The sequence below is a fragment of the Molossus molossus genome, unplaced genomic scaffold, assembly GCF_014108415.1.
Source record: "Molossus molossus isolate mMolMol1 unplaced genomic scaffold, mMolMol1.p scaffold_m16_p_10, whole genome shotgun sequence".
NCBI lineage: Eukaryota > Metazoa > Chordata > Mammalia > Chiroptera > Molossidae > Molossus > Molossus molossus.
The window spans coordinates 79822252-79836501 of record NW_023425345.1 but is presented as its reverse complement, the minus strand read 5'-3'; the positions used below and the strand labels follow the sequence as shown (position 1 = coordinate 79836501).

At 41.3% G+C, this 14250-nt stretch overlaps 1 protein-coding gene across 2 annotated transcripts in view; it reads right to left on the bottom strand.

The window, feature by feature from the left end:
- The window catches only part of TMTC2 (transmembrane O-mannosyltransferase targeting cadherins 2), a 413338-nt gene that overhangs the window by 203073 nt on the left and 196015 nt on the right, over positions 1-14250 (bottom strand). For both annotated transcript variants that reach the window (XM_036251426.1, XM_036251427.1), the window contains one exon: positions 7159-7987. In XM_036251426.1, coding sequence (XP_036107319.1) covers positions 7159-7987 — 829 coding nt within the window. The remainder of the gene's footprint in view (positions 1-7158; positions 7988-14250) is intronic.

The window sequence follows — 14250 nt, the reverse complement described above, 5'->3', positions numbered from 1 at the left end:
TAATCAATATGGTTTATAAAATGTTGTTTTAAGCAGGGACAAAAAGCCTTTTAACTATTTTGTGGCTGGCTCATTAAAGCACTCATCAGAGAAACCATCCTCTTTCCGAAGCACAAAATGCAAAGAGTCATTGTGAAATCAGCAAACTGCACTAATCAACCATGTCTAGTATTTTCCTGACATTATCAACCACATAATGAGACAAGACTTATGGTTTACATAGTCCAAATCAGCTATCATTTCTCCACTCTCCCAATTCAAACCATAGATTAGCAGCACAATCACTATGACAGGCTTTACCCACCTGCCATCACTAGCACCTCCCCCCACCCCCACCTCCACCCCCCACTTAACAACTGGCAGTTGCCTACAGGACCGATTACCGAAGGCAGAGGCTTCATGTACAATGCTCCGTGAGGCTTAACATCATAATTCTGTTAAAGCACATGGTAGACTGAAGACCCCCAATATTTGCAAAGGCTTTCAAAGGAAGGAAAAAAACGAGCAATGAAATAACTGTAACCTCGGACAACCTTAGGAAAGACTGCCTTTAAAGGGTTTCTAATCTTCTGCTGGGCTCAAATAACACAGTAGGGTAAGAAAACTCTGCCTTAACGAAGATTACTGCCAGTCACATAATTGCAAAGGAAGTAACTATAGACAGGATTATTATTAGCAGGTTCTAAATTAAAATATATATATATATAGGAAACCTAGATTTAAAGAGTTTTGCCTTGTATCAAAATGGAAGCAGATGTCACAGATGCAGTCATGGACTCTAAAACCAATTCCATTCCCAATTCTATCCCTCCTGTTATGAAGCATGGCTCGGTGAACAGTATATCAACAGCATCATATTTTACACACTTTTCCTTCTTAACGCATGCACACCTTATCTCTAAATACATTTAAATCATCTTTAAAGAGAAGGATGATGACTTGAACATTTATTATTCAATGTATTCATTACCAAATGCCTTTTCTCTACCAGGTACTGTCCTAATTGCTACATCTATGGCCTTTTTAAAATACAAAAATCTCTGCCTTCTGTGTCTTACGTTTTACTGTATGCTGAAAATATACTCAGACAGCAAACACATAAGCATAGACAATGAAGTATGTCAGAGTAGTAAGTGTTATGAAAAAAAACAAAGCAGGGGAAGAGGTAGGGAACTCTGGACAAGGCAAAGGAAGAGGGAAGTTGAAATTTTTAAAAGGGCAGCCAATTTGATATACATTAATTTACTTATAAGGCAACATTTGACCAAAGTCCTCAAGGTGAGGGAGACAGAGGCGGGAATATCCCAGGAAATACATTCCAGGAAGAAGCAATGACCACGCAAAAGCCCTGAGGCAGGAGCTCACATGGCATACAGAAGGCATATGAAAGGGGCCGGGACTGGAGTGATACAAGTATAGGGTCCGGTCCATGATTGTGTGCTTCGACTTTGAGACAAATAGGGGGTCAGGGGAGGACTGGGGGCCATCAATGCCAGACTCTGGCTGTGCTTCAAATGGATCACTAGGGCTGCGGGGTAAACGTAGACTCTAAGGATGTAAAATGGAAGCAGGGGTTCATGTCAGACATGTAAAGAGGCAAGAAAAAGCTAAGCAAATAAAAAAAAAGAATTTCCTTGAAACTATCAGTGAACTAAGGTTGCCGAGCAAACCATCACCCTACAACCTGGAGAGACAAGCAAATCCAGAGCCGCAGCAGAGATGCGATTGATTTTCTGGAGGAGAAGCCCTCGAAACTAATGGGAACTGCTGTAATTCTGAGGCACTGCTAGAGGCTGAATGTGAGAGTGAGAAACTCTCAGAGGCCAGAGGTAACACAGGGGTCTCATAGTGGGTTTTGCCTTCATGGACATCACCAGGTTCTCATCATGAAGAGCCAAGAAAGAGGTCCTCCTGGCTGTGGTGGAGGGAGGGAAAGAATAAACCTTTTGAAACACAGGAGTCCTCCCTTATCTGAGAGAGACGTTCCAAGACCCCTGTGGATGCCTGAAACCACAGACAGTACCAAGCCCTATACAGTCAGGTGTCACAACAACAAGATACATTCTGAGAAATGCATCATTAGGCAATTTCATCTGGTGTGTCATAAAGCATACTTACACAAGCCTGGATGCTACTTTTACCTGGCTGGCAGTGCAACAGTTTGTTTCCACCAGCAACACCATCAGTTTACACCATCACCACTAATACACGAGCAACATATTACACTAAGACTTAATGACAGCTACTAGGCAACAGGAATGTTTCAGCTCCGATATAATCTTTTAAGATTACTGTCCTATATGTAGACTGTTGTTTACAGAAATGTCATTAGGTGGTACATGACTACATATACTATGCTTTTTCCTATACTTGGCTATCAATGATAAAGTTTGATTTATAAACTACACACAGTAAGAGATTAACAATAACAAATAATAAAATACAACGATGATAATAATATTTTGTAATTAAAATTGTGAGTGTGGTCACTCTCTCTGCTCATTGGGAAGACACCAACAACGAGTATCCAGAGAAAACCCACGCAGACACAGGGAGAACGTGCAAATTCCACAGAGAGTGGCCCAGCCTAGAACTGATTTTTCCTCACCAATATTATAAGCAAGAGCCATTCCTCAAGGACCTGCTGTACAGCGTGAGTGCAGTGGACAGAGGATGGAGCACATTCCAGACAAGGAGAACAGACGGCATGAGATTCCATCACGCTCCTCGGAATGGCAAGCCATTTAAAACTTCAGAACTGTTTATTTCTGGGGTTTTACTATAGCGCATTCTTAGACCAAAGTAAACCCCCAGTAACTGAAAGCATGAAAAGCAAAAGCTAGGATAAGGGGGGACTACTGTGGGTCCTTATCTTTCTCCATGACAGAGGTCTGTTCTCCAGGAGAAAGACCTTACCAAAGCCTTGAGCTATGGGCAAAGGGCACAGCCCACAGTCCAGACCCACTTAGCCTCCTTCTCTCAACTGGAAGGGGAGACAGGGAAAATGAATAAACATGCAGCAAGGTCACAGTCCAGAGACACCAAAATTAACTATAAAGCAATACAACACCCCCCACCTTTACGAAAATATCAACAGGGCTCCAGTATTACAACAGGGATTGCAGTGGAAAGAGACGCCAAGCACAAACTCAGTCCTCAGAGAAGCCCAAAGACCACAGGAGAGACAAGAACAAGGACACCGGGAAAAGTTGACGCCTCTGGCCCCTATAACTACAGTAATCATTAATTACAGCCCAACTCCCAGCCAGACGCACATTAAACCTCACACTATTTACCTGTTTACCTCAGTTCCTATGACCCCTTGTATCACGTCACTTTTAACAAAACATTACACGGCATGCTAAAAGACAAGAAAATAGAAGCAGGGAGATCAGGTCCCAGGCTTTTAGTAATAATCCGATGGACGATGAGGTGGGAGGGGTAAAACGTGGTCAAGATCTGGATGTATTTTGAAGACAGCAGGATGACTGCCTGATGAAATGGATGCAGGGTGTGAAAGAAAAACGCGGAGCTCTGGATGACTCCAAAGTGTGGACCAGAGCTGCTGGGAGATGGAGCTGCCATCCACTGAGATAGCAAAGGCTTCAGGCAGAGCAGTTGGCTGGAGTACAGGGGTCAGGAATTCCATTTCTGACACCTCACATGACTTATGAACCTGGTCAGTTGTGCATCCATTTAACTAATAATATTTGGAATGCCGAAATACTACAGCACTCCTTGTTAGGAAGAAGACATACACATGTACTGGAAAACAGTGAATGGCAAAATGAACAAATAATCAAACATTTGAACCATGTCACCCAAAGGACTTCGCCAGAATCAGAATCGGAACTGGAAACAGTAACAGTAGGTAAGGCTGGAAAACATCCTGGAGTTTACAAAATGCTGGGGCCAAGTCCAGGACACAGACCGTTACACACACTCTAGCACCTGAGGACCTGCCGCCCCTTCTTTCCAGGTAAGAAAATTCGGCTGGGTACTTGGCTTCCCAGAATAAAGACACATTTCCCAGCCTTCCTTGCAGCTGGGTGTGGCCAGTCGTCTGTGAGCAAACATGGGTGTGCAGTTTCTGAGATATGCTCTTAAAGAGAATGGGTACACCCACCATTTGCCCTCTCTCCCCCCTTCCTGTTAGCTGAAGTGCTGATGTGATAATGAGCCCTCCTGGATTCCATGGACAGGCAGACACTACCAAGATGGCAAGGGAACAGAAGAGAAGGAGCTGGGATCCCAAAAACGCATGGCGCCATCTTATCAGCACTGGGCAGCACATACTTAGATTGTTACATGAAAGCTTCTAGCTTATTTAAGCCACTGTTATCATGGCTCTTTGTTACAGTAACTTAAAACTTAACCAATAAATTTAAAAAATCCTCAGAACAATCCTGTGATGTAAGTAACATGCTGAGATGTTTCTTCTTTTAACTCTTTATTACGCATCTGCTTTAAAGAGCAGAAAAATAAACTGGTAGCACAGCCTTGTTTTATATATTTATATCTACCAGTGAAGAAAAAGTAAATGGAAAGCATTCTGTGAGAACTGATTGCAACAACTGTTACAGCAAGATTTAGGTTCAGGCATCCAATAAACTATGTCCCACTCGCTACCTAAAAAAGCCACGTGGTGAAGATTTTTCCACAAGAATATGCTATGCACTGTAATTTCACTCATGTGGAATCTAATGAACAAAATGAACTAATAAACAAAAGAAAGACAGGCTCATAGATAGACAGCAGGCTGACAGGTGTCAGGGGTGGGTAGGGGTGGAGGGATTGAGGGGAGAGAGAGAGAGAGAGAGAGAGAGAGAGAGAGAGAGAGAGAGAGAGAGAGAGAGAGAGAGAAACTCAAAACAAATAGATTTAAAAAATAGAGTCTTGACTTAATTGATAATGAGATAAGGATGTCAGAGTTGCTTCTGGTGTGTCTAGATCAGCGATTTTCAACTTTCATGCCACAAGATTTTTTAAAACATGCAATACCTGACTAGTCAGGGGCACTGACCTCTTTTCCCTTAGATTATCAAATAAAAAAAAATGACAACAGCCAACACAACAACAGTCATCCAGTGTGAATGAATCAAATGCATACCTTTTGTTTTATTTGTCAGATCAGCAAAAAATATATATTTTTTTTGTGCAACACAGAATTTTAGCTATTAATTTATGTGTGCCATTGCTACTGGTGTAATAACATAGTTGTTATTATTCACCGAAAAGCTTGCAATTAATACTCCAGGTCTATTCCCGGAATGGGGAAAGGGACTGGACAAAAGCAGCTTAGATGCATGCCCAGCAAGGTCTGAGTGACATGGGAGGTACCTAACTGCCTTGGAAGTTGCCTACTTGTCCATCACACCTGGGAGTGAGTCAGTGGCCAAACAGGTGTGACCACTGCAAGCACTAGAAGCCTGAATATTTAATCTTCTAGACAAAGAGCTCTCTCCTCACTGCTGCACAAAGAATCCCAGCTTGCGGGGCTCCTATGCTCTGCCCCTGTCTTGTGGCCCTTGGCCATGTGGGACCCATAAAATGGACAAATGAACTAAATCTAGACTAATCCTAATCTGGACACAGCTGCATCATGGAACGGACACTCTGGATTTTGGCTTTATTTCTGGCCTTGCTGAACTCACAACTGCCCCTCTTCCAGGACTGGACTGAGGGACATGGGGCTTTAGAACCCAGAAGTGTAAATCCACACCAATAAAAATCATCCATTCTCCCATATGGGCTCCTGAGTGTGCTTATTTTGACTGCACACAAAAAGCCTCCTGTCCATGAGTGTTGGAGAAATCTGGCCCTTTTATGCTCCTGACGACACCATGACATGAAAAAGTTGAAAATTGCTAGTTTAGATATAGATAGACAGATAGATAGATAGATAGATAGATGATAGATAGATAGATAGATAGATAGATAGATAGATAGATAGAATCTCCTGATATATATTTTCAGGTCATTCCATACAAGTGAACAGTTTAGTACATTTAGTATTTAAATACTGGTACAGAATTCTGTTAGGAACAGGATGGATGGGTGGGTGGGTAGGTAGATAGATAGATAGATAGATAGATAGATAGATAGATAATCTCCTGATACATATTTGCAGGTCATTCCATAAAAGTGAACAGTTTAGTACTTTTAGTATTTAAATACTGGTACAGAATTCTGTTAGAAACAGTAGAAAAAGATGAATTCAAATGCTACACAAGCAAACATACTTTAAAGGACACATAACTTAAAAAATGGATTAAGAAGAACAAGACTATTAGGCACTATGTACTATGATATATTTCTGTACTTAAAATGTAAACTTATTTTTATTCACTTGCTCTCAAACTCCCATCACCATTTAATTGCCTAAACCAGAGAAGTCCACTGTAACAGCTTTGGACTCTTCATTTATGCTTTAAAGGAGACTACTTTCTACTAGGGCTATAGATTCTGAGATTTGCTGAAATAACTTTCTAAATCAAAACCAGTAATAAAAACTACGATCAATCTTCTCATGGCACAGTGAAAGTTTATTTCCCCAAGTGACTTAAGAACTCAAATGAGAATGTGCTAACTACTTGGCGACACCCCAATTATTTAGCCTCTGCGAAGCTGAGGATGACTCACACTTACGTATGTACACACTGACACCCAGAGACACAACTGAAAGACTCAGAGGTAGACTTACCTCCAAGTCCATTAACTATGTCAGTGTCATTCTCATGGTATTTCCTCAAGTGATGCTTAGAAAACAGAAGAGCTAAAGTATGCTTGTTTTCTAACCTGACTTTTATTACATGATAAAAGAGATGGTGTCTATGTCAGTATTTTAAAATGTGGAGACCAAGTATTTTTCTAAACTCTCATGATAGTCAGTGTTTTTACATAACAGGAGTTCTAATCCCTCTAGACAAATGTAGCCAAGAACATCAGAAAATACTTCCTTATTCCAAATACAGAATGCTGGCATGCCTCTAAATTGCACTGCTCATCTCTTAAAAAAGAAAAAGGAAAAAAAAAAAATACGGATATTGCATAAAAGGATCTCTTCATCCTTAATCCTGTGTTTTCAGGCAAGACACAAAGATATAAAAAGGTAGAAAGAGTAAACTGTATAGGCAAAAGCATAAAAGAAAGCATTACCTTTAGCGGGGTTTACTTTGATCCCTGATCTATAGAGCATTTCCTCATTCTGCCAGTCTCCATTCCTGATTGCAGTCTTGAGTCCATAGAAAACAATTAATGTAGCTGTAGCATAAAAAATCAAGCTCTTGAGAAACCGCTTTTGGACTTTCACATAAAGGGCTCTGGCACCCACTGTAATGAGGAGGCAGAAGCCCATACTAGGAATATACAATACTCGCTCTGCGATGACAAAGCCGACATAGAAAAACAGGTTCGTGGCAGGAACAAAGGGTATTATTAACAAAGATAAAGACAAAACAACAATGTTCTCTGTAGAAGGAAGTTGTGTTCTCTGTGATACATTATTTTTAATGCCATTTTCTACTTTGGATGCAAAGCTGGGCTTAATCTCTGAGTTTCGATACTCCACATCTGAATGGCAGCTATGTCCATTTGCATTCTGCTTGCCATTTGTTACAAATTTCCCATCGCATTCTCTGTCCAGACTTGGGCTCTTTAAACCACAGTAGGCAAGAAGGAGGAGTCCAATATAGAAGGCCACAGTGTGTAGGTTTCTCCAATCACAAATTGTTTTGAGCAGAGGCACGGCATCCATTGACCAATCAAAACTGAGGGTATCTGGGCAGAGCAACAGCCAGAGGTTCTTGGTTGGCAAATAGAAGAAGGTGAGCGTGCGAGCCAGAAGGCTATCAGAATCAGCAGCTGGGTTGTCAGAGTTGGAAAAGCTCGGTGGTTTGTTTCCCATCCAGTATAAACGGGCACCCAAAAGGGAAGTCCCCCAGAGAGTTAACAAACTAATGCTGAGGAAAAGAGACAAATTCTTCCCCTGAAACCAAAACAAAGGAGGAAAAATTAAGATAATCATCAATACAGCATGGCAATACTTCAATTAACATTTAGAGATGAAATACATTTTTAAATGGATAGTTAAAAACACAGCATCATATCTCATATATATGATTTCATTTCCATCTCCTCTTAAACATGCTTAGGAAAATTTTAACCTAAAAAAATGACTGTGGAATCCTACTTGTTATCTAACTTTTGATGAGTAACTTTTGCTACCATTTCTTTAAAAAAATATATTTATTGATTTTTTAGACAGAAACATCAACGTGACATTGATGGGTTGCCTCCCACATGCCCCTTACCAGGGATGGAGCCTGCAACCTGGGCATGTGCCCTGACTGGGAATGGAACCAGCAACCCCTCAGTGCATGAAACGATGCCCAATCAACTGAGCCACACCACCAGGGGCTCATTTCTATTCTAAAGTACCAACAAATAAAGTTTCAATTTCTTAACCTCTACAAAATGGATTGTATGCATTTCCTTCTTGGAATCAGCATCAGGTCAAAACGAGAACACAATGTGAAAGTACTGAGCATTCTATATGGGTTATAGTAGGCACCTAATAACTGAGTTTTTTCATTTTATAATTTAGATTCTGGAGAAAAACAAAAAGCAGTCATGACAAAATATATGGGGTATAACTCAGCTCGAAAGTAGAACTAGCATTTCACTACGTCTGTGCCAATCCTGATTTTGTTGTCTTGAATCCCCTTGCAGAATTATAAACCAGGCTCTCATCTACTACCACATGCTGCAATGACATCAGTGACATAAGCCATTTCATTAACAGTCCTCACGAATGTGAAACTATTCATGTTGATAACAATTTCTTACAAAAAAAAAAAAAATGACTTTAAAACGGACTTATTTTAAGAGAAAGAAAATTGTGAGAGGAAGGCTAAAGGACATCCTTGTTAATGAAAATGTTCTGGCAAACTCTTGCAACCTGAATAAGAATTTGGTGACCTCAAACAATCTATATCCTAAAAAATGCAGTCAGGAAGAGGAAGGGATGGACACCATATCCCGACCTGAATGATTCACCGGAAATTCGATATCTTAATGCATACATTCTTGCCTTGCATAAAACTTTCTTCCTCAGTGACATTCAGATGGCATCTGGAAACTTATAATGGATATATAAAATATTTAGTTAAAAAATAAACAATCCACCAAAGGCAACAAAAAACAAAAATAAACAAGTGGGATTATATTAAACAAAAAAGTTTCTGCAAAGAAAACCATCAATGAAATGAAAGGTGAAATATAGCAGCAGGCAAGGCCAGAGGGAGGGTGAGTGTGTGAGAGAGTGTGAGTGGATGTGAAGGTGGATGAACAAACTCATGCACTGCAGAGATGCGGAGCAGAAGGTTCCTGTGCTGTAAAGTAGAGCAGCCAGCTACCACAGTAAGTGGCCCTTCAGGGCGCTTCTCCCTGCTCTGTGGGGAGGTCCCACCATTTTGGAAGATCCCAAGTCTTCCCTGGGAGGAGGCAGTGGGAGCAGCTAGGGCCCAGCAACGTGAGCCACCAGCGCACCTGGCACTATCAGACCAGTGAACACTCTGTATCAACACAAACCAGTGCGCAGTAGGGGAGCTCCCAAGGTGCTGGTCATGGAAGCCGTGGACAGCCTGGAGCCCAGCACCATCACCCATAGTAGCAGCCCTATCAGAGTCCAGATATACCCCCCAGCAACAGAGGCTGGGAAGGAGACATCTATCCCCAGGCAACAGAAACACAGACCAGCAGATGAGACCCATCCCCAAAAACTACAGCAAAAGCTGAGCAGGAGTTGAGCCTCATGGGGCAACAGCACTCCCCAGCCTCCAGCAGTGGGACCTGGGGCTCCACAGAGGCCTGTGCAGTCCAGTAGTTCACAAGAGCAGTGGGAAGCCGCAGCCCCAGAGAGACTGGTGCAATCCACCTGCCCGCCTGTGGGACCTGCAGGGTGCAAGGGCACCAGAGAGGCCTGTGCAACCCACCAGGAACTGTGCCATCCAGTTACCCGCAGGACCTGCGGGTGCTGAAGCACCAGAGAGGCCTCTGTGCCCCCACAGAGACTGTGTGATCTAGCTACCCTTGGGACCTGCGGGGTGCAGAAGCATCAGAGAGGCCTGTGCGACCCAGCAGGGAATGTGCCATGCAATTACCCACAGGACCTGTGGGGTGCTGAAGCACCAGAGAGGACTGTGAGACCCAGTAGAGGCTGTGCGATCTAGTTACTCATGGGGCCTTTGGGGTGCTGAAGCACCACAGATGCCTGTGTGACCCAGCAGCCCATAACATAGGCATAGAGCCAGGTCCCCAAAGGGACTGTGCAATCCAGTTACCTGCTGGACCTGCAGGGTGTGGGGGTACCAGAGAGGCCTCTGCAACCCAACTGTGCACAAGATAGGCAAAGAGGATCTGAAAATGGAGGCAGAGTGAATAGAAGCTACTCAGACAATCTCCCAGGACCAAAGGGGAATTACAACTAAAATAAAGACAAATCCTTGGAAAAAAAGCAACAGAAAAGCAATACAACAGGACCAAAACCAAGGACACTGGTAGGATCTGTGGAGGCAAAAGAGGGTTACAGGCTGAGAGCCCACGGACAGCAGCAGTCTTAGCTGTGAGCAGCGCCCTTGGGGAATAAAGACCAAGCCTGCTCCACAGCACAGAGAGCCAGGACAGAGCCCCAAATTAGCCACAGTCACTCACCTGGGGACTATGGCAGACTAGGGTGAAATTCTGTGGGGACACCCGGGAATTGGAGGACACTCAGAGATTTTGCTGAGTTGCAGCCACATAGAACAGTAGCCAGTGTGCTCGTTCCCCAAGCTGTGGGGAATGGCAGCAACTCCCCCCACCACCACCACCACCTAGGAGATTCAGCCTTTCCCAGGTGAGACAAACAAATGAAAATTGAGGATCATTAATAACTAACATTTATCCCACCCTCTGGAAATCCTCTTATGCAGAACACCAGGGCTACATTCCAAGGCACTGAGTAACTGAGACTACTAGCACCAGGAAAAAGCTAGAAGATAACTGAACCTTTCCTGGGCTTGAAAATCTACTCAAGAAAGTAATACTTCACAGTGGTGTATAACATGGGTCCTCCCAGGCTTATCCAAACCCAGTAGAGGAAGCCACAAACAGCAGAACACCAACACCCACAGGGAAAATTTGGCAGGCTCCAAAACCCACTGAGATAGCTAAAATGGTGAAACAAAGGAACAAATCGCAAATGAAAGAAAAAGAGAACTCTACTGAAGATGAGATAAATGAAATGCAGCTAAGCAAATTTTCAGAGGTAGAGTTCAGAGCCATGATCTTGAAAAAGCTCAACAGCATGAGTAAGGACATCATCACCATGAGTAAAGATATAGAAACATTAAAAACCAACCAAGTGGAAATGAAGAATGACATAGCAGAAATTCAGAACACATTGGAAGGACTAAACAGCAGAGTAGAGGAAGCTGAGGACCGGATCAGTGAATTAGAATACAGGGTAGAAAAAATCAACCAATCAGAAAACAAAAAGAAAAAAAAAACAATTAAAAAACAGGAAGATACCTTAAGAGAACTGTGGAACAACAGAAAACGTAACAACATTTGCATCGTAGGAATCCCCAAAGCGGAAGAAGATGGGCAAGGGTTAGAAAATATATTCAAAGAAATAGTGACAGAAAACTTTTCTAACTTGGTGAAGGAAGAAGGCATTGAAGTTCAAGAAGCACAGAGAGCCCCATGTAAGAAGAACCCAAATAGGCCCACACCAACACACATAGTAATTAAAATGCCCAAAATTAAAGACAAAGAGAAAATCCTAAAGGAAGCAAGAGATAAGCAACAGGTTACCTACAAAGGAAACCCCATGAGGCTCTCGGCTGACTTCTCAACAGAAACACTACAGGCCACAAGGGAGTGGTATGAAGTAATCAAGGTCATGAAAAACAAGGATCTAAATCCAAGACTACTCTCTCTAGCAAGGCTATCATTCAGAATAGAAGGTCAAATAAAGAGCTTTCCAGACACACACAAAAAAAGCCTAAGGGAATATATTAACACCAAACCAACACTGCAAGATATGGTAAAAGGACTGCTGTAATTAGTAGAAGAAATAGGAAGAAAAATAGAACCACACTAAACAAAAATAGCAATAAATAAGTACTTATCAATTATGACCTTAAATGTGAATTGTTTGAATGCTCCCATAAAAAGACACAGAGTAGCTGATTGGATAAGAAAGCATGACTCACATATATGTTGTTTACAAGAGACCCACCTTCCAAGAAAAGACATAGGTTGAAAGTGAAGGGATGAAAAAAAATCTTTCAAGCAAAAGAAAAGCAAAAAAAGCTGTGGTAGCAATATTCATATCTGATAAAGTAGATTTCAAAATGAAGGCCATAACTAGAGACAAAGAAGGCCACTACATAATATTGAAAGGATCTATCCAACAGGAAGATATAACCTTGGTAAACATATATGCATCCAATATAGGAGCACCAACATATATTAAAAATCTTCTGGAGGACTTCAAGGAGAAATCTACAGCAATACAATCATAGCACGGGACTTCAATACCCCGCTGACATCACTGGATAGATCTTCTAGACAAAAAAATTAACAAGGAAACACAGACTCTAAATGAGGAGCTAGATCAAATAGATTTAATAGATATCTACAGAGAATTACACCCCAAAACTACAGAATTAATATTCTTCTCAAGTGCACGTGGACATTCTCAAAGATAGACCATATGTTAGGGCAGAAACTAAGTCTCTACAAGTTCAAAAAGATTAAAATCACATCAAGCATCTTCTCAGATCACAATGGCATGAAACTAGAAATCAATTGCAACAAGAACATGCAAAGACAGTTGAAAACATGGAGGCTAAATAGCATGTTATTAAACAATGAATGGGTTACCATGGAGATCAAGGAAGAAATTAAAAACTTCCTGGAAACCAATGAAAAGGAACTCACATCAACACCAAATCTATGGGATGCAACAAAAACAGTTCTGAGAAGGAAGTTCATAGCACTACAGGCTTGCCTCCAGAAGCAAGAAAAATTTCTAATAGACTATTTAACTTCACAACTTAAAGAACTAGAAAGCAAACAAAAAGAAAACCTCAGAGCAAGCAGAAGGAAGGAAATAGTAAAGATCAGAGCAGAAATAAATGACCTGGAGACCAAAAAAACAATTCAAAGGATCAATGAAACAAAGAGCTGGTACTTTGAAAAGATAAACAAGATTGATGGACCATTAGCTAGACTCACCAAGAAACAAATAGAGAACCCAAATACACAAATCAGAAATGAAAGAGGAGAAATAACAACTGACACCACAGAAATACATAGGATTGATAACAAATACTATGAACAATTATACGGCAACAAATTCGAAAATCTAAGCGAAATGGACAAATTCCTAGAAACACATAGACTCCCAAAACTGAACCTGGAAGAGATAGAAAACTTTAACAGACCAGTAACAACAAAAGAAATTGAAGATGTAATCAAGACTCTTCCAGCAAACAATAGCCCAGACCCCTAAGGCTTCACTGGGGAATTTTACCGAACATTCAAAGAAGAACTAATACCCATTCTCCTCAAACTATTCAAAAAATTCAAGAAGAAGGAAGACTTCCAAACTCGTTTTATGAGGCCAGCATAATTCTAATTTCAAAACCAAAAAAAAAAGACACTACAAAGAAAGAAAACTACAGGCCAATATCCCCGATGAACATAGACGTCCAAATCCTGAACAAAATACTAGCAAATAGAATCCAGCAATACATCAAAAAAATTATTCACCATGACCAAGTGGGATTCATCCCACAGATGCAAGGCTGGTACAATATTAACAAATCAATAAATGTGATACACCACATAAACAAAATGAAACATAAGAACCATATGATCATATCAATAGAGGCTGAAAAAGCATTCGACAGAATCCAGCACCCATTTCTAATAACAACGTTTTGCAATCTGGGAATAGAGGGATCATATCTCGACATAATAAAGGCCATATATGAAAGACCTACAGCCAAAATCATACTCAATGGGCAAAAATTAAAAGCATTTCCCTTACGAACAGGAACAAGACAAGGATGCAAACTTTCACCACTCTTATTTAACATAGTACTGGAAGTCTTAGCCATAGCAATCAGACAGAAAGAAAAAATAAAAGGGATCCAAATGTAAAAGGAGGAAGTGAAACTGTCATTATTCACAGATGAC